At 35.3% G+C, this 24,814-nt stretch overlaps 1 protein-coding gene across 6 annotated transcripts in view; it reads right to left on the bottom strand.

Annotated features, from left to right (window-relative positions):
• Positions 1-24,814, bottom strand: part of TCF12 (transcription factor 12) — a 346,996-nt gene that overhangs the window by 20,062 nt on the left and 302,120 nt on the right. For 3 of the 6 annotated variants that reach the window (XM_045529997.1, XM_045530003.1, XM_045530023.1), the window contains 6 exons: positions 24,607-24,746; positions 24,193-24,337; positions 23,796-23,860; positions 14,689-14,767; positions 8,327-8,400; positions 6,330-6,536 (listed from right to left, as the gene is read on the bottom strand). In XM_045529997.1, the coding sequence (XP_045385953.1) occupies positions 6,330-6,536; positions 8,327-8,400; positions 14,689-14,767; positions 23,796-23,860; positions 24,193-24,337; positions 24,607-24,746 (710 nt within the window). Of the gene's footprint in view, positions 1-6,329; positions 6,537-7,274; positions 7,347-8,326; positions 8,401-14,688; positions 14,768-23,795; positions 23,861-24,192; positions 24,338-24,606; positions 24,747-24,814 lie in introns of all 6 variants that reach the window. The other 3 variants (XM_045529980.1, XM_045530012.1, XM_045529989.1) reach the window with 2 other exon arrangements.

Here is a 24,814-nt window from a genome sequence, read left to right as displayed (position 1 = left end):
TAGAAGAAAGCTTGAAGTCTGGAGTTTTTCATGTTAATGAAGTTAGCAGGAACTTTTCTTTGTAACTTGATGCCCCTTGCAAATGGCCCTCATATATTTTCTGGAGAATTTGACTTTCACAGTTCTTATGGTTCTCTTTAACCCTTGCTCACCCTGGCTCCTATGTCCTCTCTTTAATCTGCAACTCCACATTCAAATGGCTCTGTCTACATACACAACAGGTGTATAAACAGTTCTTTGTCTGAGCCTAGAGCTTGTGGGGCCAGCCAGATAGGACCCTGTTTAATTGTTCACCTCGTTAGCATACAGCTGACAGGCTGCTGCTGCTGCAGGGGGAGTGGCAGGGGAAGGAAAACTCGCCTGCTATGCTCTGAGTTTCAATTATTATGAAGAGCCCTATTTCAGAATAAAAGGCCCATCCCATTAAATGACATCATCCTGCATACTCAATCTTCACAATCTGCGTACAGCCTTAATTTTGTGAGCGAACCCAACAAGGGACTTGTTTTCATTTAATTCGGCCAATGGCTTTAGCACTCACAATGGAAAAATGTTAAATCTAATTAGCTGATGAATAAGAGGTCTTGAGAATTAAGGGACAGACTGAAAAGTACTCAGTATGAATTCCTCTCTGATTCTGAATTCTAATAATGTGTTCAATTCGTACTATTCACTGAATACTAACAATTTAAATTAATCAATATTAATCTCTAGATTGATTAAAGGATCTTTATATACTATCCACACCAACGTATTTTGTTTTATCTGAAGAAGGGTTTTATGTTAGAAACTTGGTAATATTCCATTTGTTATGGTTCCTTTTAAATGGTATTTCTGTAAATGTATAACTTCTATGTTTTGCAAACTTTTAAAAGGTTGCCATTTTGAATAATTTTGAACTTTAAAATGTTACCAAAACCCTTAAAAAGCACTATAATATGATCTTAATGAAAATAAAAAATTTTTAAATTGCCCACTTAGAAAAAAACTGTTTAGAAATAGTAAGAGTGGTTAAAAGTAAAATCCTTCTATTCAGTTGAAACACAATTTCTACAATATTATAAACCCATACTGCTAAAATTAAATATTGTCCAAATGGAAGGCTAAAACGACTTCAAACTTATTTGATAAGTGACAAAAATGCTGAGATAATTTTCAACAAAATATTACCCTATTTGCCTGTTAATCTTTAATAACTTAAGTTTCGTAGAACTAAGGAAAATATAGTTTCTCTAATTGCTTTAGGATTTAAGAAAGCAGACATGATTTATATTTTTAAATCATTGTATAAGGTAGCTTTATATTCTACAATTTAACATTTCCTATGCTCTCATACAAGAATACCACACTTGCCCAACCACCACTTGAACAGCAAAAAACCCAAGCAATACCCAAAAAATAATTAAGAGAAATGTCTGGATTAAATTTCCTCGGGACTTGTAACAATGAAATTAAAAGACCTCATGAATGGAATTTTGTCCTGTCTCATAAATAAGAAACTTTTTAGATTTGCATCAACCTTCCTTAAAGGACTAATGCACAAAAAGCTTCAAATCTCACTTAGTTTGGTCTGAAGTTGAAATCACCATCTGAAGAAAAACTGTTTTAAAATTTAAATGGTACATCTATCACATACCAATAAGACTGTTTGATCAAAAAACCTTAAGTTTTATAGAATTTGCTTTAAGCATATATGGAGAAATATATAAAAAATATTATGAGTATAGAAAATTAAGTAAATGAAATGTTAGCCCCATTTAAAAATAAGAGCAAATATTAGAAAGATGCCAGGCTGGCTATACTACTTATATATAAAGGAGTAGGAATTACCCATTTCCTAGTTCCTTTTTCCAATGTACTTTCAGGAGATTTAAATTTTGTGTATATCAGGTAGCTAAAATATGTTAAAAGCCCTCTGTGGTTGAAATCTCATTTAATTCTAAACTCTGATGCCAGTCAAGTATGTCCAGTTAAAAGAAACAATAGCAAAAGTTAAGTCTTTTCATGTTGATTCTTATTAGTAATAACATATATTTTTGGAAGGTAGTAGTCTTCTTATTTCACTGGTAAGAAATATAAAATCTTTTTCTAGAACAATTAAAAAATACTAGACAATTATTTCATCTACAAGACAGGAAGATGGACCTACAAATCAATACTAGTATGTGTAAAAGACCTTACTGGCATAATGCTGTTATTAAAAACAATGTAGACAGAGGTTCACAACAACAGAGCTATTTCCCTGGCCAAGGACACTGTTTAGTTAACCTGTCCACGCAGACTTTACAAGTCACCTTGGTTCCCATCTTGTCTGAGCTGAGTTGTCCGTACCATTTTTATCCTGCCATCAACTTTTACTCTTTCATTCCCAGTAAATCCTGGCTTACCTCAAATATTCCAATTTATTCAACAAAACTCCCAAAATACTCACTAAAACAAAATAAACAAAAAAGTTATAGGATCCAGGAAAAAGGAAAAACTACCCCCTTAACCACACTGGGAAGCCAATTCATGTTATAAATCAGGATTTTTCAAGGTACAGCCTGTGGCCAAATCTTGTCCTATTTTTCATAAATAAAGGAGTTTGTTGTTTTCATATTGTCCGTGGCTGCTTTCATGTTATAATGTCAGAATTAAGTAGTTGTGACAGAGACCATATAGCCTGCAAAGCTGAAAATATTTACTGTCTGGCCCTTTATAGAAAAAGTATATTGAACCTTTTTCTAAATGCTAGGAAAGAAAGCAATATTATATTTAACCCTATAATTAGGAAGCTGACCCACAGTAATGCTCATTAGAACAGAGTTCCAATATAACAAAAATGTTATTTGAATGTTCTGTGGAGGTCCTGAAAATATCTGTATTTACCAGAATAATTCTATCTGCAAGAAATAAACAGAATGATAAAAATTAAATGTTTGTAAAAAAAAAAGCTGACCTCACAAATTCTACATGGAGATCATGTAGAATTGCTGATAAAGTGATATATCTGTGGTCACTTTCTAATTCTGGCCATGTAGCTTCCATATTAGGAACCTAAAACAAATACTAATTTACATTAAAGCAGGAAAAAGTACATAAACTTCTGGAAAGTACGTAAGACAAAAAAAAAAAAAAAAAGGAAATTGATTCCAAAATGTAAAATTGCATTATTTCTTAGTCATAATCAGTTGGAGGAGTATGTGGAGGTGATAAGGGGACAATAAAAGCACAAGATTAGCTCTTGGAGACGGCGGGCAACAATTAAAAAAAAAAAAGTGTTCCCCAAATCACACATCCTGCAAGAATATGAAAGAGTTGATTCCATATAGGTGGGTACTAAACATGTAAGCAAGAATTTCCAGCAGTACTGATGGGATTCCTCAGACATGGATGAGAGCCACTAGGTCTTCATCAACAATGTACCTAAGATTCAGCTGAGAAAGTCACTAGCAGACTGTGAGTTTCATTTCATTCCATCCTCCCTTGGTCTTTTTGCTGAAGCTGAGAACTGAGGACTTACAGGTAAAAAGCTTACTTTGGAAGGACAGGAGATGAATACTGACTCACCTGACAGTGTCAGATTTTGTCACCTAATAACTTTATATTTTGAGGGTAAGCCTGGTAGAAACATTGGATCTCTACTGCTGGGAAGTACACTAGTGATTGTGTCTGGATGGGGTGGGGATAGCAGATCATGTGTGGCAGATTTTCAATAGCTCTGTGGCTTCTCAGAAGGTTATAAGAACAGAAGAGAAGACCTTGATAGACACACTAAGCAACAGCTTAGGCTTAGTTGCTGTGGCACTGATGTTTGCTGCTCAAAGGCTAGACTCAGTTCATGTTTCAGAAGACCCTGTCTTCTAAACTACTTTGAGATTTTTCTTTCTTTTTTTTTTTAAGAGACACGCTGTTGCCTAGGCTGGAGTGCAGGGGCATCATCATAGTTCACTGTAGCCTTGAACTCCTGGGTTCAAGTGATCCTCCCACCTCAGCCTCCCAAGAAGCTGGGACTACAGGGCACATGCCAATATGCCCAGCTAATTTTTTAATTCTTTGTAGAAATGGGGTCTTGTTATGTTACCCAGGCTGGTCTCGAACTCCTGGCCTAAGCAATCCTCCTGCCTTGGACTCCCAAAGTGCTGGGATTACAGGCTTGAGCCACTGTGCCTGGCCGAGATTTTTCCTTTTTTAACAATATTCTGGCAGCCCTTTTGTTGATGTTCTGAAGTAGGTAGCACATTCTTAGAGGATACAGTGGGAGCTACTTTCTTAGTTAAAAGTTTTAGGGCAATATCTAATGAAAGAATTTCTCCTACCAGTCCTTTTAAAATGCACTAGGTTTCTACATGGCTTTAGGAAGACTGGACGTTGAAAAGTTTCTTTGCCTATTAAGGAATATCCAAAATTGGTAAAAAATACAACCGCCTCAAGGCAGAAGTTCCATTTTATACAAACTTCACATTTAATTGGGAGGAGCCAGAGATACATCAAATACTGTAGTAGGTAAGTTGGAATAGGAATAGTAAGCTATAACAGTGAAGAATTAAAAAATGATTAACAGCCGGGAGCAGTAGCTCAACACCTGTAATCCTACACTATGGGAAGCCGAGGCTGAGACTGCTTGAGATCAGGAGTTTGAGACCAGCTTGAGCAAAAGTGAGACCCTGTCTCTACTAAAAATAGAAAAATGAGCCAGGTGTCCTGGTGCACACCTGTAGTACCAGCAACTCAGGAGGCTGAGGCAAGAGGATTGACTGAGCCCCTGAGTTTGAGGTTACAGTGAGCTATGATGATGCCACTGCACTCTACCCAGGGTGAGAGAGTGAGACCCTGTCTCAAAAAATAAAAGACTAAGATAAGGAATAAGAATGTTTCAGTTAACATCAACTTGGGATGGAAGTACACTGATTTTCAAGTCATTCTTCTAAGTAAGGATAAATACTATTTCAACAAGTTATAAATAATTAGTTTGCTATTCTACATTCATATTTTTAACAAATGCCATCTTATTAGTCTTATTATACCATTAGAATTAGTTTATTACTATTACTAATAGTGATAAAAATACCCTCATATTTCTATTAGTTTAGTAATTCATAAATGTTTTCACATTAGCTAATCAATAGCAACAAAAATTTATTTGTTTGTTTTTTTTCTTTTTCATCTAAAACTTTTCCTTCTTTCTAACACAATTTGGCAGCTGGTGTCTCTGGTCTGCCATCTTGACTCCCAACAAAAACTAATTTAAAAGCAGCCTGAATTTCAAGATTTCGTGATCAAAAAAACCACACAAACAAACAGCTGTTAAGATATGCAGACATCTAATATTACCCATGTTGCTGTAAACACTGTTCTCAGAAACCAGGCAGCCTTGTTTGATGTTTACTTTGGAGGCTCTAAAATGAATATAAATGGCTGTATGATATGTGAATGTGAAAATCTGGAACCAATTCTATTTTACAGAACATAAGACTTCAGCATTTGGGGACCTAATTATTTCGATGATAGGTGAGTTTTAGCCTTGATCACATGGCTTACAGCTAGAAATCTGTTTCATAGGAGAATATTTTACAGCATGCAACATACCTTGAAAAGTGTGCCATAAACATGTAAACACATGGTATCAGTTAAACAGCAGGTTCAAAAAGAATGTCACTTTTTTTTTTAAAGAACTTCATTTCTTTAAAAGACAATTTGGATAAAGAATAATGTAAGATATTCAACATAGAATTTTTGACGTGTATGGCTGCAGAAGTGTACTTTTTCGCCTCTAAAAAAATTACCATGTTTTTAAACAGATGGATTCAATTATTTTGTTCTCTTCGGGGATTAATCTAAAATTGTTTCCTTTCTTTATTACTTCAGTCATTCTTAAAAATACCCTCCCCCCATTTTTTCTTCATTTGGGAATAAAGTTGAAATTTGGACCTGTACAAATTAGAATTTCACATTCTTTCTACCACTGAAGGTTGGTCTCAAGTCATAATAAACAACTTTTCTAGACTAGAACCCCTGAGATTCAGTCTTGCTTTACTGCTTTTGCTATGCAGACTTCCTACTCACTATTTCAAGGCAAAACCTGTTGTGCCAATTATTATACATCTGGAAAAAATCCAAGTTTAAGCTAAAACGATCTTTGTAGAAAGTTTCTGCTTTTTGCACATGGTCTAGCAGGATTTTATGGGCCAATACTCAGCCAATGACCCTGTCCAAGACAGTAAAAGAAATGCTTAAAAGCCACTCTTTACCTTCTTTTCAAAAAGAAAGATCCTCTTTCCCAAAGATTTCATGAAAAACAGAACAATAAGCTTTAGGGGTTACTACAAAAAAGATGAGCACTATTTTACCATTGAAGCTGATCTACTGCTTGTAACAAGGCTTGATCCTCCATAGTTTGAACTGAGGCTTCCAATTGGTGCATTATGGGATGGTCCCAATAAACTGTGTATATCACCATGACCAGCAGGCAAACTGGTGGAAGGTCCCACAGCATGGTTCCGCAGCACATGGATAGCATCATCCAGTCTGTCTAAACGATCCTCCATTCGAGACTGCTGTATGGATTGAAAAAAATCATGGAGGTTACTGCTGGTATCTGTTAAATTCATTAAAGCGCTATGTTTCCTACTTTGGGATATGTGGAAGACAGCATGTGAAATGCACTATCAAATAGCTTCCAAAGCAACTACTTGCACTACAAATCAACAAAAAAAGAATGACTATCTACATGTAGACTATGCTCAATTTTTAAATCTTCAGAAACAAATCACTGCTTTATAAAGATGAATTTACCAATCTACCATGAGGTTATTTCTTTTAGCTTCTAGAAAAGATGAAGGCTACTATGTCAATATTTAATTATAGTTGATAAAGAAGGATAACCTATACTTTAAATACTGATTTTTCAGTGATGGGGAAGGGACTTCAAAACCCACAAGTCGTAATTTTGTTTTAGGTGTATAAAGCATACATATCTTACATGGGGAACACATCCATGTATACTCTTTGACAAAACTGAAGAAATGACATTATCTGTCTGAGGACATACATATACCCCATACACAAACATATTAGAATTTTAAAAATAAAAAGCACATGCTAGTAGAGCTGTTTTAAAAGAATCACTCTCAACAACACAAGAGACAAAAGTCTATTCCTATATACTGTTACAAAAACTGAAATGGTCATCATTTTAAAAGACTGGAGTCTGTATAGCTTGAAAATTTTAAATGAATAATGGGAAGTATAATTAATCGAAACACAAAAAAGGCACCATCTAAAAGAAATAGTACCTCACAGACATCCTTTAAGAAGGACATTGCATCTTGCAAATGCTCGTGAAGTTGCTGCTCAACTCGATTTTTCTGGCAAAGTCAAGACAGAACAGGAGGCAAAGCACAGGTTAAGATTAACTCCAAAAGAGATGAGGAAATAGCTGATGTGCATGTCAGCATAACATGTTAGTAAAGTTAACGCGGAGACCTGAGAGAACTACTTGTATTAAGGTATGAGAGGCTGGGATTCAACAGGGAAGTTACAAGGTTATTAGCACATTGCCTGTATTTGCTTACAAAATACATGAGAAGAAAACTTTTCTTCAATTTAAAATGTTCTGTTAGTCACAGAAAAAGAACATTTCTATTTGCAACCTGAAATTATTGAACGAGGGTATGACTTAGCATTCCATCAAATCATACTTATTTTGCTTTCATTATACTTTGTAATTCTGGGTAACAAATGTAAGCATACAAAAGCAACAGTAGTTAACATTCTACCACAAATTCTTCACGGCTCTGAGTACCTAGAAGGTTCCCTAATGGTTTGCTTGTGTGATTTGCACAATACATTCTTTTCCATGAAAAAACATGGGAAATAACACTTTTATGACAAAAATCATTGACACTCATATTAAAATTTTTAGTGGAAATGTACTAAATTATACACAGCACTATCATATGAGAGAGTAAATATAACCATTTTACATTACTGGATTAAATTTTCTTGCTTTTACTTGCCTTTTATAAAAGTTTTCTTTTATGTAAACATAAAAGCATAGAAATATTAAGCCCTAGATTTGTTAAAGAAACAAAAATCCCATAACACTATTATTTTAACACCAGCTGTCCTGAAACCAGAAGCCTGATGCCCCAAAGAACAGATGGCAAAAGGCACACCCAATGTGTCTGATATTGTTCAACTAAATCAGGCCATTTGTTAGCAAAGAATTCATGTGTAATGCTATCCTACTGTTTCTTCAGAGTTATGCAAGATTTATTAAAAAACAACAACAACAGAAAAAAAAAAAACCACAAAAGCTTCAAGCTATCAGATAAGAGGCTCTTACCAGGGAGTGAAGTGAGTTTTCATAGCTTGGGGATGAAGGCGCTTGCCCTCCAGGTCTGGGCCACTGACTGGTACCTGTTAAAACCCAAAAGCACCCACGGATCTGTGTTAACTCAGTGATCTCGATAATGTTCTGAAGGAAAGGGTAAAGGTACTCAATAATTGTAAATAAATTTACGTGATTATTTTTATTCAACCTTCAGCATAGTAATGGCTACCTGTAAGCCTAACACATTTAAAAAAATCTTTTTTATTATTAATAAAACAATGAAGGGAGCTTGAGAAACAAAGAGAAAAAAACTATATAACACAGCTACTTATTATATTTGCATATTCTTTAGAGTTTGTTCACATGCACACATATCATCAGAAAATGCACTTATACTGTACTTTTTATTCTGTCCCTCTCCTTCCATGGTTTTACATAGTCTTTATAATACTATTAATGACTATATTAATATTCCCGATTCTCTATATCATAATTTGTTTAGCCACCATCACCTCATTGCTGAACATTTTGGTTGCTATCAATTGCCTATTATGAATAGTGGTATAGTGAACATTATTGTGCTTTTCAGGGGAAGGAGGAGTAATGTCTTAAAGGTAAGTAGCATTTTAAAATTAGAGTATAAACATACTTATGATCCTGAATTCATAAGGCCAAGTTGTTTTACTAAAGGGTAATATTAACTGATAGTGCTTTCAGCAATGCACAGATGAACAAATTTCAAATGATTGCAAATACACTTGGGATCATCTGTTAAAAAATTTCCCTAAATTATTTATACCAAAATATTAATATATTATTTAATTAGAAAAATATCATTGTAGAAACTTTCGTTAGATGATGTTTATTCTTTGATGTTAGAAAAGTAGAAATACAATAAAAAATAGTGAAAATAAAAAAGAAAAGATAAAAAGAACAAAAGGGAAAAATCTCTTAGGAAAAAAATAAAAGAATTCATCCATACGTTGTGGAGAATGCAATGTTTTAATGACCTTGCCTAAATACCTTTTAAGGAAAAATAGAAAAACAATTGATCAAAAAATCTTTATTATTTCATGATTATGCATCTGAAAATAAGTAATTTATAGAAAATAATAAAGATCATTTAATTAAACATATATTATTGTTCTTAATAAAAGCTTCAGGGATGACATGAATTATATTAATATTAGAAATCTAAAGTCGGAAGTTGAAGGCTTACTTAATTTGTCTTCCTTATCACTAAATGAATAAATTATGTTCCACTAGAGCCTGTTGTTGCAGGTCAATCTGCCATATTTTAGGAAGCTAAAGATAATGTAACACTACAACTTACCTGTTATCTCAGAAAAACTTAGGGTAACCTGGAACTATTATAGTTCATTTTAGCTGAACAATACCATTTAATTACCAAATAATCTAATAATTGTATTCCCAACAATCATATACATTTTGCAAGTTGAAAAGTTGAGTACAGAGGTTCTTAAATACCCTGATTAGATTTCATAATTATATGCATACTGTTATGATTATACAAATAAATTTTAAATATTAAAATTGTAAGAAATATATGTTATGTACTTCAATTATTATTTTTCTTACTTACAAGCAAATTATAAACAAATTATTTTGAGGACCATTAAAGGCTTCCTGCTAGACATATAGATGTAATCATAAATCAACTACCCAAATAAATTATGAACAATCTAAAATTACTCATTGAAACAGAAGCTTGTGGGCTAATTTTATAATTAACAGGTAGAATATCTCAACCAGAAAAACTCACTAAGTGAACAGATGAAGAATTCACATAAAAACAACCAGCCAACACCAGTGATTTCAGTGCATTAGTGCTTTCCAAGTACTGATGCAGAATTATGAATTTTACATATGTAGGTTAATCATAACCTATTCTGAAAAAGATCCTAAATTATTTTTTTAAAAACTTTCCTTTAATGTTTATAATATTTTACTTTTCAATTATTTTGTTCTACTCCTCTCCCAACCCCTTTGGGAGATCAGCCTGTGATAGGAGCCTGATCATCAATTTACTTAACTTGCGTGAAATATTAACACACATTTTATGTCCAAACACCTCAGAATTGTCAGCATGAATTGGCTTTGAAAAACAGGCAGTTTTTGTGGTTCTTCACTAGCTTAGTGTTGAGCAATCAGATGTGAGCACTAAGTTACTCAGGTAAGAAATCATCTACATAATTTTTTAATGATGATATCAAGAAACTGTGCTAAGGGTCTGCCTTCAAAATGTAATCCATTAAACTGGAAAAAATATAAATATACTTAAACGCTTAGTTTATATTATAGATTGGGCTGTTGTAGTGTAATGTATTTGGGTAAAATACAACACTAACAGGGTTAAATCACTGATATCTATTTGAACTTCATACAAATGCCAAGCTACAAATATTTCATAACCCCACCTAGTCATTTCAAAAATTCATGCTTTTGGTCACAAAGGGGATGACTGGATAGTTGTACAAGACAGAGTTAGGTCAGTAGAAGTCAATATTATGTCTGATAAAACTCAAAGGTAGGCATAGAAGTTTAATGGATACCTGGAGTTGGTGGACCTAACTCTTGGTTGGATTTGGTTGATTTGTACTATCAATTAATTAGAGCTCCTTCTCCTCCTGTAAAAATCCTACTCTTCTTCATGAAACCTATCCTGACCGCTAGTTTAGACTGAATGTGGATGGCTCTATTTCAAGTGTTTATCTCATTTTCTCAATTAGAGTGAGAACTTGTTGAAGTCAGGTAACTAACAGGCACTCTGACAAATGATAAAAATAAATATTTCACTGATTAAACTAGCCCAAACTGAGGATTTTTGCTATTGAGTACTGCAATTATTGATCTTTTATTCATTTATATTCAAGAAGGAGGTAAAGAAAGGCAAAGGATGGTTCTGCTTGTCTGTCTTCCATGCTCTCTTAGTAAACACATTCTCTTAATGTAAATGCTTGTGTCTTTTCCTAAATGATGACTGTAGTAGATACACAAATTCCTCTCTTGTACTGTGTTGTGAGAGCCCTGATTTTGTTCACAAGGGGTAAGGGAGGTGGGTCTATTCTTTCTTAGTATGAACCAGGAGAGAGTAATTATATTCTTAGCTCCTGGGATAAATCTTGATGCTAAGATAAACATGGTGGTACCATTTCTGTTGCAAGCAACTATATTAGATCCAGTGCTGGCAAAGGAGACAAGAGTGGAAATCTACTGAAGAGGCTTCTGGAAAAGGGTTCTTAAAAGACAAGGAAAAGATGGTGCTTTCTCTTCTACTGGACACTGTTATATCCACATGTAGTACCTTAAACTGTTGTCCTGTCACCAGCCTGAGGAAGAATTGCAAAGTAGAGCAGGAGACCTGATATATGGGGCTTCACCATGCTATGGGCTTCTTATCACACAAAATGAAGAATCCTCTTATTGTTCAAACCTAGCTGAGACAAGTGTTTCTTTTCCTTTCAGCCTAAAGCATCTGAACTGATACAGTATCTCAGAATCTTTCTCATAAGTACTCTCTAGGTAGAAATGTATGGCCTGAGAAGTTCCCAAGGAAAACAATGGGGGATTTAAACAAGAATGATGGCCTTAGAAGCTGCCTGTGTAGCTCTGTACCTGTGTATCTATCCTTATAAGGCCTGTGCTGAGTCTGACTAATGCTCAAGCATAAGGACTAGGGCAAGTATGGAGAGCATACAGTGGGTAGAATTTTTTATTCTACATAACAGACCATTGCTATACAAGGTACAGAATAATTTCCACATAATATATAGGAGCTCTGGTTTGTTCTTTTTCCCTTCAACAGTGAATACTTTTATCACACAGTGTTTTCGTTTATTCCTCTTCTCTTTCCATCTCATCTCTGCTCTGCTATGGGGTGTGTGTAGAGGATGTGGAGGCAAGAAGGAAGCACAGATAGAGGAGATGGGAGACATGCACCTGCATAAAATCTGTCTTTGATTTGCTGTTTTAGCAGGATATGTGAAAGTATTTTTCTTTGATTATCACTGCTGAATTGAAAAAGATGCCTATTAACTCCTTCGTTACATAATTCAACAGTCCTGTTTTCATTAATTCATTGAATTAAAGGGAAACAGAACATCATTCACTAAACATGAAATAAAGAAAGAGAAAGAAATATGAGATTTTACTTGGGATCATTATTTTTTGAAAAGTGTCTAAGTCTCTGATTCTCCATTTCACTAATGTCCCTTCATAGATACTGAGCTCTCCTATGACCTGCCTTCCTACCCAATGTTAATCAAAACCAAAGGATACTTTGGTGGCACAGCTATTTTACTAGGCAGAGAAGGAGAGGCAGTGAGAATGTATAGCTAGGGCTCATATGGATATCTCAGATGAGAAAGTGAAAAAGGCTGTCCCCAAACTGACACTGATAATTTTAGTAAAGCTGTGCCAAGAGGGTGAGTAGGGTTAAAGTTACATCATTCTTCCTGTAATTTCAGCTCTGTTAAACAACAACTTTAAGTCAATGGGTCTTTCATAGTCTTGTCTATGTGGGGAACAGCTGTTCAACTTTTACTAGACAGCTGAAGCCATGGTGTCTGAGAAAGTGGCAGAACTTGCTAATAGCTGCAAGCAGCTGCCAGCAGTTCATCATTTCCACACCGGAATGCTTCTTAGCAGAGTCACAAGGCTAATACACAAAGCACAGGTGATAGTGAGGGACCTGACATCTAAGCCCTGATTTTCAGAAACCCTGAACAATGCAAAAAGGCTTAATAACAATAAAAAACAAAACCACATGGACTTAACTAATGGCTTGATCAGGAAAACAGAATTTTTTCTGAGGTCAATTGTTGCTGGAGGAATATGGCAATTTTACCCAGTTGCCTCATGTTTTTTCCTCAAATCAATATAATTTTTCTTCAGCTAAGTTTGTCTCCAAACACTGCTCAGAAAAATATAAAGTTTTAAAATTACAGCTTAATAGATATTAAAATTTTCATGTAATTTTATTTATTCCTAATAAATCAAAAAATTCCCATTTACTATAACAACAACTGTGTCTCAACAAATTCATACCATAGGGTAGTATCTAGAATTTGTCCATACTAATATGAAAAAAATCCAGGAGAAAATAAAGTAAATCTGAACCACTTATTTATTTCCAATAACAATATTCATCTACACTCACAGTTCTTTCCTTAGCAGAAAAGCTACATCATCCCCAAGAATTTTTATATATATGTGAAATAATAACTTGGCCTAAAAATAAAAACAGACTATTTAGTAGAAACAGATAGTCATCTGTGAGTCTTACATATTCAGCGGTCCCCAGCCTTTTTGGCACCAGGGGCCGGTTTCATGGAAGACAATTTTTCCAGAGGCTGGGGATGGGGGAGTGGGGTGTCGTGGATGGGGAGGGTATGGTGCAGAGCTCAGGCAGTGATGCAGGGCCTGTTTCCTAACAGGCCACAGACATGTAACGGGCCATGGCCCAGGGGTTGGGGACTGCAGTGGTACACAGTAAGCGTGGAAAACAAAGAAGAAAGAAGTTACATGTACTTTTAAATAGATTACTTTTCTTTATTTTATATGCTATTGTATAAAAATTTTTTATTTCGCTCCATTTTACTTTCATCTCAATTGCCTAGTCTTATTTTTATTCTGTTATAACAATTGTTCTTAGACATTATCACAAATTATATTAAAAATCAGGGAAGATATTAATAAATAATTCAAAACCAGGGAATATTTCAAGAGTCTCCAAAATGAACTTAAAAGGAAGGCTCTGTTTACATGCTTTCTTTTTTGAGACAGGGTCTCGCTCTGTTGCCCAGGCTGGAGTGCAGTGGCCTCACCATAGCTCAACTGCAGCCTCAAACTCTTGGGCTCAAGTGATCTTCCTTCCTCAGCCTCTCCAGTAGCTGGGACTGTGGGTGGACACCACCATGCTGGGCTAGTTTTTCCTTTTTTTTGAGACAGAGTCTTGCTTTTTCACCCCGGCTAGAGTGCAGTGACATTATCATAGCTCACTGTAACCTCAAACTCCTCGGCTCAAGCAATCCTCCTACCTCAGCCTCCTGAGTAGCTGGGACTACAGATATGTGACATGATGCCCGGGCAATTTTTCTATTTTTAGTAGAGACAGGGTCTTGTTCTTGCTCAGGCTGGTCTCGAACTCCTGACCTAAAGTGATCTGGCCTTGGCCTCCCAGAGTGCTAGGATTATACATGTGAGCCACTGTGCCCGGCCTATCTGCTTTCTTATCACCAAAATATAAATGATATTTTCATAAATTTTTATTGAATTTTACTGAAAAATGAACTAGAAATACTTCCAAGTAGCCTATATATGTTATGAAGTAGTTAGATAAAAGAGAAGCCTACCTGTGAGAGGTGAAGGTGATCCAACTGGTGTTGACGGATTTGATGGAAAACTACTGCTGGTATGGTCAGGAGAATAAATCTAACCAGAAAACAAGAGATATACATGCATTGATATGTGACAAGAAAAATATAAATCTATTCACATGGAATTATTTTTATAATCTAAGTTGCCACCTCTAAGGCTCAGAGTCATCAATTTTAGGACTGTTGCATTACACAAAGATCACAGGAGCCTCAATTTTAACACCAGGATTAAAAGGCATCATATATATGCTAATATGAGAGAAATAAATTATATTTATTTATTATTCTAGTGGAAAATAATTTAAAGTTTTTAATTGTTAGAACAGAAAAATGAAAAGTGATAAAAAGTTAACAAATATGATAATTAAACAATCTTTCTAGAATATACAATCTACATTAAGTGGTACCCTTTAAAAATAATCACCTCAGAATACTATTACCCTCTGGGATGGTCTTTAAAACCAGTTAACCAGACAAAGAAAATAATTTTTTTAAATCGTTACCCCTTAACCTCTCATTTAAAAAGTTACTCAGTTTGACCAACCACATTTTTGCCAATTTTAGCTCCAAATGATTGTATGAGTGTTGTAAAAAATTAAACTTACTCTCCAAGGATACTTTGTCACTCCTGTCAAAAGTAGAAAACCCCTGATGTACTTCAAAAAGTGTTCCTAAATTGATTTGTGAACTTTACTTCCTAATAGGTCTACTTCAAAGAGGATAAAATATCAGGAAACATAAATTTTGATATTCTGGCTAAAAGTTTTAATACTTTTATGTACATTTCATACTGCCAAAAATAAATAGTGACAGAGATTCATCCCAGTTTATCTAATACTTGAAAATTCCCCTTGACCCAGGCACCAAGGGCCTGGACCCTAAGAGATCTCTTCTAGGACATCCTATTCTTAAAACAGGTATAATAAATCATTTTTGCATCTCAGCACTTAACTTAGGGTAGACAAATCAACTTACGTGGATAAATTGTGGTCAAATATTTTTTTAAATTAATTATTTATTTATTTTTGAGACAGAGTCTTGGTCTGTTGCCCCGACTAGAGTGCCGTGGCGTCAGCCTAGCTCACAGCAACCTCAAACTCCTGGGCTCAAGCAATCCTCCTGCCTCAGCCTCCTGGGTAGCTGGGACTATAGGTATGTGCCACACACCCTGTTAATTTTTTCTATTTTTAGTTGTCTGGCCAATTTCTTTTTTTTGTTTTTAGTAGAGACGGGGTCTCACTTTTGCTCAGGCTGGTCTCAAATTCCTGAGCTCAAGCGATCCTCCTGCCTCAGCCTCCCAGAGGGCCAGGATTATAGGCGTGAGCCACTGCGCCCAGCCATGGTCAAATATTTTAAAAAAGAAAATGATTTGTAAGTGCAGAGTCATTCAATAAAAATAACCTTGCTCTAAACAAGAGCTCTACTGAATTTAAAGAGGCCTGAATTATGGCATATAAGGGTCTCAGGATTGGTTTTAAAGATAGTATAATGTTTTTTCAGTATCTGAGTAAGCCAGCTATTGGGAGATATTCATGTAAAACAAAATTCCACAAGTAATGATTAACAAATTTTATGGCTTTCATTTTTAAAAAAGATAACACTAATTACAAATTGCAAGTAGCCCAGAGTCTTTCTTTTGACTACAGACAGATATATCTACTTCAAATAAAATATATCAATTTGTATGATGGTTAGTAAGTTATAATTGTAAATGCCTTTAAATACCAACTGTCTCAAACAGTTAGATCTAGAAGTTAGTTGTAAACTCAAGTTAGAAAGCCATTTTGAAAAAGCAAAGGTGTGGCCGGGCGTGGTGGCTCAGGCCTGTAATCCTAGCACTCTGGGAGGATCGCTGGAGGTCAGGAGTTTGAGACCAGCCTGAGCAAGAGCAAGACCCCGTTTCTACTAAAAAAAATAGAAAGAAATTAGCTGGACAACTAAAAATATATAGAAAAAAATTAGCTGGGCACGGTGGCGCATGCCTGTAGTCCCAGCTACTTGGGAGGCTGAGGCAGAAGAATTGCTTGAGCCCAGGAGTTCGAGGTTGCTGTGAGCTAGCCTCACGCCATGGCACTCTAGCCCGGGCAACAGAGTGAGACTCTGTCTCTAAAAAAAAAAAAAATAATAAGGAAAAAGCAAAGGTGTGGTGGAAAAAAGTTCAAAAGACTTTGGGAGGACTTAGTAAAAGGGGGTAGTATAATATCAATATTGCTGGTCCTAAAAAGTTGTTAAAGTTATGATGTGTGAAAATTAGCTAAAGGTCACATTTTGGTTTCTAGTGGACTGCACACATGCATTGATTAAATTCTTACTATGTAAGTAAATTAGGGAAGGTCATCAAACTTCAACAAAAACATGTTTCAAAATACCCCCTTATCATTGTAAACTATTCTTATGTTCAAGATTCAAACAGTTTCAAGATTCAACAGTTATACCTTTATGAGAAACTGATGCTTACCTTTATGAAATATGACCCTAGCTATAATATTGGTATGGGAGGGAAAGGTCAAAAACATTTGACAGTGGTTAGATGAGGAGAAAAGCTTCAGTTTTATGCAAAACTGTGATTATTATAAACTAGCCTAACTCCCTGACTTTTAATCCTCATCTGTAAGGATTAAAAGCATTGGACAAACAGCATTCCCTCTGTCACACATTCATGCTTGTTTTCTTATTTCTTTTTTAAATTTATTGAGGTAAAATATACAATTTACCATCTTTATCATTTTCAGTGTACAGATCAGTGGTAGTAAATATATTTATATTTTCCCCCCTTCTCCTTCTATTTTCTTCATAGCGCTTACATTATATTCCTCATCATCTAAATTTGTTTACTTGCTTATTATTTGTCTCTTACCCTTTCCCCTAGTAAAATGTAAATGCTAGAAGAACAAGGACTTTGTCTTATTTATTAGTGCCATAGCTTCAGACTGCACAACAGTGTTGATACATGGCAGGGGTTTAATATATAGCTGCTGTAAAAATAAAGGGTATCTATCATTCTTTCTAGGAATTCCCATTTAAGTGATTGTTTTCAGTCCCTGGATGCATTTGCCCAGGTTCCATCTTTTTTTATTCTTCCATTTCCCTTATGGTAGGTGTCCCCAGAGTTCAGTTTTCTTTTCTATTTACCTGTGCTTCATTTCTTGGTAATACTATTCTTTTGTAAAGTATCAACTATCATATCCTGGTGAATGACTTCTAAATAGACATCTGTACTGTCCTAACACTGGTGGTTGCTAGAATTCTCTAACCTGACAAGTTCTTCTTTCATCTCAAGCTCAGTATGTCCAAACCCAAACTTTGCACCCTAGGCTTCCTCCTCTTACCATCTGTACTCTTCTGTCCTCTCTACTTTGGTTAGTAGCACCATTCTCATGTCACCAAAAGCACCATCTCTCTCCCCTCTTTTCCTCTGTCCCTTCATTCTTCCCTCTGTAGACACCAATACCTACAATTCCCTGTAATGTTTCTGGGACAGGCACATATCATTCTCAGTGCCATCACACCATTTTAAATCTATATTAGAACTTGTGGCTAGACTATTGAAGTCTTTATACTTCTCATAACTCCCTTCTTTTACCCCAAACCACTGTCCTCGAAAACAGTTTTGAACAGTCAAATCCCATGCTCCTGTTGCCTGCTAAATAAAACAGAATGACATCTGATGTCTTCCATATTCTGGTCACAAAAATATCTACCTTATAATCTAGTTATAATCTACATATTCTATTACGTATCCAAACAAAAGATATTTTTTTCATGTTTTGGACATAGCTTGTCCTCCTTTCAGAATGCCTACCTCTTAACTCCCCCCTGATGGAATTCTGTACTACATCAAAACTCAACTCAAATGTCATTTCCACATTTACATGTCATTTTCACCTCCCTTATACTTTTAGAATAATCTGAATTTCTCTTTAGTCTTTTACTTCACACTATGTCCTACATTATCATTACTGGTATAGCTGTCTCATCTTCTCTCCTTGACTATTAAGCTCTTTGAAGACAGGAACCTTATATTGGTCAACACAGAATCCACCATTGTCTGCCACTATTTTGTATAAGCAGGTGCCCGATATATTTTTTTTTAAACTTCAGTTGTTAAAGTACACTTAAAATTTGGTATAATATTGATAAAAAGAACTTAGTAAATGGTAATATTTAGTTTAGTATTTATGTAATGGGTATCAGAAATACCAAAGGAGGAAAAAAGAGTTTACTATAAAGATGACACAATTTCAAATCAGTTTTATGGTGTAAGCTTTGAGAACATCGTTAGGTAAGCATGAGCTTTTGAGGGTAGAAATGGACTACGACTAATCCTTATTTTCCCTGACAACTCTGCCCTTGCTAAGTTAAACAATCCCTAAGCATGTCAAGAACTGGTGAAAGCTACTTTATGTCAATGAAGGGAGAGGTTATACCTTAGAGTCATATAAAATCACTACCTTTAAATGACTTTGCAAAATGCTGATGCTATATGTAAAATAGGTCTGAGCTTTTAAAAATCACTGTATAAGCAGGAGAAGCAGTACCAAAATGTATCAAGTATAAAAACATATAATGTCTTCACATAGTGTGAAGTAAAAGACCAAAGAAAAGTTCAGGTTATTCTAAAAGTATAAGGGAGATGAAAATGACATGTAAATGTGGAAATGCAGCTTCTCCTTTTGTACAATAAAAGCCATGTTTTCTACTTGTCCATCACATTTGTTGGTTCTACTTTGCCAATTAAAGTGATGACAGAATTATCAGCATTTTTCCTGAAATTACAGATAGCCCAGCAAGTTACAAGACTTTTTCTTATTCCTTTTACTTTCATAAAAAGAATATGTGGGGGACAAGGAGCAATACAACATTAAAAAGGGATAACACAGGCCTTTTGGATCTCAGATTGTTTCACTAAACTTTATCTCTGCATGTTTATTCTATTACCAAATCACAAACAAATTATACTTACTCTGTAGAAATTGTGTTACCTTAAAAAAAGTTCTAAACACAAGGCTTTACTTGACAAAGAGCATTCTAAATCAAAGAATAACATTTCTTTTCATACTTTCTGGCCTTACAGAACTCCTACAATGATGTTTGAAGAGAAAAAAAAATCAGTCACTTAAAAAACAGGGATAGGAGTGATTTAGAGTGTAGAGCATAAACACAAAGTAAGAACTCATTTTGCATGCAATCCCTGGTCCTCATGCTGTTAAATGACCAATGATGAATAACTCCGGATACCTTCTGCCAGGCTTAAACGGTAATATGCCTCATTTTACTGCAACAAATGAGGCTCCTCCTCCTATCAGTCACGGTCCATTCCAATCAGCAGGGTGCCAATAAGCCAGAGGCTAATGAAAAGGGCCTCAGACAAAAAAGAAACAATGGAGCACTCCCAAGCCCAACCCAGGAACTGTGAGCCCAATTTTTTAAACACTACAGTGCACATTTCAGTTAATCTTTATCATGCTAATGTTATTGAGTCTAAGGAACAAAGAAACTTATTTCATGAATTACTTTTAAACATCAACTTCCCTGAATTTTCTTTTCTTTTGTTAGAGACTACTGACCATTTAACTATCCAGATTAAAACACACACACATGCAACACACACACAAACACTTTTCGCTTGCTCTAAGGTAGAAATCAAAACATAAATTATCACAAAGAAGTCTGATATAATCAACAAAGTTAAACAGTCCTCTTGTTTGATCTCCTCTAAATTAAAGACCAAGTGTTTTGATATGGTATTAGGCACTGAAATAAACCAGATGTTTCTTCCTCTATATAACTCTCCATGGGCACAATCTTAAAGGGTTATTGTCTGGCAAATGTTCAGGGAAACACATTAGAAATGGCACGAATACCCAATTTTCCTTTCCTTCTATCTACCCTAGTTTATTATCTAAACTAATGCATAATCCACAGGGCTTTGGGAACTTTGTGTAAATACTTTCATGTACAATTCTCTTTCTTGCTATCCTGAGAATAAGACCACAATTATCCAGGCTTAAACCTAAAATAAAGGAATCTTTGCAAATGCATTATCTGGCCTTACATGTTTAATCACACAGTATTCTGTGTGCTCTTTAATACCTAAACTGAAGAACAAAGGTTCTACCCTCTGATGTTTCACACATGAAAGATCTTCTGAGACATATATCAGACAACTGGGAAAATAGAACTAATTTCTAATGACAATAGCATGTTTCTCCATCTAAAACTAGATACTATATTAAAAATGTCATATTCTAAAGAACTTAAAATTTCATACTCATCATAGCCATCATTTCCAAACACTTGTAATACCTAACATAAAATTCTGATATGCATGTCAAACTCTCACATCTAATCCTCATTAAGTTCCTTCTCCTCATCTTTTCTAATCCTTCCTATCCCCAGATAATGTTTTTGTTTTTCAGTATATTTTGAGAGCACTAAACATACATTAAAGTGAATGTGAGTCTGTAATGGAAGTTAGAGAAAAGAATGTGTCTGGGGAGGTGTCCGGTTGATGGGGGCGGGAAGCAGATGGATTGAAGGAAGGGATTTGAAATGTGCAGACTATGGCATGCAGTGATGGAGCAGATGGAATGCATCACCATCAGCTATGACAGAAATGATTTATGGAATGACCTGGCTGCTCCTGCCTAGTAACAACACAGGATGACAGAGCTGAGTTTCCATGACAACCAAAGCCCACCCACTAACTAGATTAAACATTTCTTCCCTGACTTCCATTCATAGTGAATTTGGATTTTCTTTTCCAAATGCCATCCGGGTTTGGCTAGTATGCTGTTAATAATACGGGAAGATATTCAAGGACTTGAAGGGTAACTGAAAATGAGCTTGAGGGGCCACTAAGAACATCACAAATTCTTGCCTGCTTAAACAAAATAAACAAATGACCTCTGAGAAAAAAACCTCCCAAAATGCAGGTTATATTTTTAAAGGTTGCTAGTATTTAAAGTTCACATGTAATTTGTCCTCTCATATGTGAAGTATCTGTTAATGGATTCTTCCAGAATCAGAAGGCTATGTCAAGCCAATTAAATACCTGGGAGCCCCTCAGATTTAACAGTATAGAATAAAATTTTCTTCTTAAATAGGTACTTTTCATCAGGTGGCAATAAGTCCAGAAAAAGGTGAGACAATTCTCTTTAATCCTCATCTACACAGTGTAAGACACAGTCACTGTAGCACTGCTCTTTCTGGACATATAGAGCAGTGGTTAAGAGCAGAGTCCGAAGCTAGTCAGAGCAGGGTTCTAATATATATGGGCTTTATCCTTGCTAGCTTGTGATCCCTAGGGCAAGCTGCTTAATCTTTCTGAGCTCAAGTTACTTAACCTTTTAAACTTGAGTTCCTCATCTGTAATGTGGGGATAATAATGCCAACCTTACAGGGTTTTCCTGAGGATTAAATGAAACAGGGCATGTGAAATCTTAGTATAGGGCCTACCACACAGTAAACATTCAAATTATACCTGATAATTTTTGTGGGTTTTGTTATTATCATCACTATTAGATGATCCACGATTGAATTAACAAACATTTACTGAGCTCCATTTTGTGTGGGGCTCTAGTATATAGTAGACAAATTTCACTTGGTTTCATTTCTCAAGAAGCTTGTACTCACCTGTAGAGAAAGATTTATTTACAGAAACAATATATAAAGAGTTTTATCTCCTTAAATGTTCAATAGTTGCTTCCTACTACTCATATGTACAGCAACAAATGTGTTTGACAGAGTTAACAGCATTTTACAGAAAAGACAAGACAACTCTATGGGAATTCTAACAGGCATATTGCTCAGAAGGAAAGAAGAAAGAAAAAACATAGTCTAAAGAGAAATTTCAGAAAGTAAAAAACACAAGTGCCTCTTTTAAACAATTAGATTTGGAATCTTTGTGGATTACTGATTAACGCTCTCCCTTCTTTTAGCATTCCAAAAGAAGAAATTTTATTGTTTTAATAATTAGATATTAAAACACAGTCATTGCTTTGTCACTAATATCCTGATGTGATGTAAACTATCTGCTCAGGAAAATTCCATAGGATTGCTTCAAATCAGTTTTACTCATTTTAGCATGAGTTCTTCAATGAATCTGTTTTTTTTTTTCCTGAGAAGGCTTTCATTTCCTATCTCTTGACTAAATCAGCTGCAGCTGATTGTTTTTGCCTTTTTTAAAAAATAACAGTACATAAAATACTTTTCATCTTGGAAAAGCTCCTTATGAAGAAGGCACTTCATTCTCTGGATCAAAAGAATAGCTGAGTTGTCTTTCTTGGTTCACTTGACTTATTTTAATGGGCCACTCACTATGTATTTAAAATAAATAAATAGACTTCATGATTAATCTCAGTAACTTGTGCTTTAACATACTTCTTTGTCCTCTTCCCAGCATTTGTTGTAACACTGTGGGCTCTCCTATCATAGAGCCTCTTAAAAAAATTGTGCTGAACACCTGATAATATTAACAGAATTCTTTACTTTTATAACAGGAAGGTTGGAAAAGCACCAAAATCTGCATTCAGCATGTGCCTAGGCAGACTTCGAGGGGGTTGCGCTGTGTGACCTAAAGTTCTTATGAGGTTGTCTGAAATGAAAAAATATGTTAGCAGGGTCTATGGTGGTCCCATGTGTATGAAATTATCTGTGACAGAATCAAGTGTGCTTTCCTTACCAAGGAGCAGACAATCACTGTCAAAGTGTTGAAGGCACAAACATAAACTCAGAAAGTGAAATTTTTAAAAATGAAGCTTTTCTGAGTAATAAAAAAAAAATCAAAAGGTTTAAAAAAATGCCCAAGTTTCTCTTCCTTCTACCTATACTTGTATCCATTAAAACAAAGACATATTTAAATTGAAGTCAGAAGGGTAGTTGTTGTGGAGGTGGGGTGGAAAGGTGTTCTCAGGAGTTAATTTAAGGGCAGGTATCAATACAAATCAAGAACAGTTCTAAATGTGTAATGAAACCGATCTTGTTATAACTACACCCTTTAGACACTTATGACTCACAAAATCTAATCACTGCATTCAGCAGGGTAAAGTGCATTCAGCAGAATGTGTAACACCAATACTCACAGATGCCAAAGCCTTTCCAAGTGCATCACCTGTCTGCGAGCTTCCAGCAGCATTCCCTCTGGTTCCTGGACATTTCAAGTAGAGAAACAAATTTAGAATTTTGGCAAGCAAGTATGCTTTTTTTTTTTTTTTTAAAGCATTTTCCCATTATTTCAAGGGTGTGTTCTATTGTCATCTCACACCTGTCACAATAAACCAGGAAATACTCTGCATGTGTTGTATTTAATAAGCTAAAGATGGATTCTTTACCAGTTTCTGTATTAATGAAAATCAAGTTTCTTGTCTTACTTTCTTTCATTTTTAAACTCAGTACTAAAAATATATATTGAAAGATATGGGGTTCACTGAAAATCTCCAAATTAGGTTTCAGAAAGTTTTGTTAACCCAAAAAGCTCACCTAGAATGCTATCTGATCCATTGATAGGAGGAGTGTGTGAGGCAGCAACGTAAGGTGAACTGCTGGTATTGCCACGATGAAAGCTGGACATTGGTGGAAGACTCGTGCTTATGTCTGTTGGTGAAACTGAGTGTGGAGGATAATTCTAGGAAAAGGGGGAAAGAGACATGATCTATTAAGTATCTTTTCTGAATAATATGCACAATGGACAACTATAACAGGTCAAAGTTAGCAGCTAAAGAGTGCTACTATTATCATTTACTTTCTAAAAAGGTATTGTAAATGCAGTAAACCTAGAAGTGATACTTCAAACTTCAGAAGTTTTGGCAGAATCAAATTTTACACTTGTAATCCAAAAAGAAACACAAGTGAGGACAAAGTGTTGCTGCACCCTAGTCATGTGTTATAGCCTACCAAGCGTTCATGTGAATGAAGGCTGCCATAACTACTGGACTGAGACATGTGGGAAGTGGAGGTCCCCAGAATTCCACCAAAACCAGGCTGGCTCATCCCATTTGATGAACTCCAAAGGTCAGAAGAATTGTGGGTCCCATCTAAGACAAAAAGAGAAATATAAAATTTTCCTTAGCTAAAATTTTTCTTTTATTTTGATGATGCTTAT

The sequence above is a fragment of the Lemur catta genome, chromosome 1 (genome assembly GCF_020740605.2).
Source record: "Lemur catta isolate mLemCat1 chromosome 1, mLemCat1.pri, whole genome shotgun sequence".
Classification (NCBI taxonomy): domain Eukaryota; kingdom Metazoa; phylum Chordata; class Mammalia; order Primates; family Lemuridae; genus Lemur; species Lemur catta.
The sequence above is the reverse complement of the archived record's forward strand: the minus strand, read 5'-3'. Positions and strand labels throughout refer to the sequence as shown.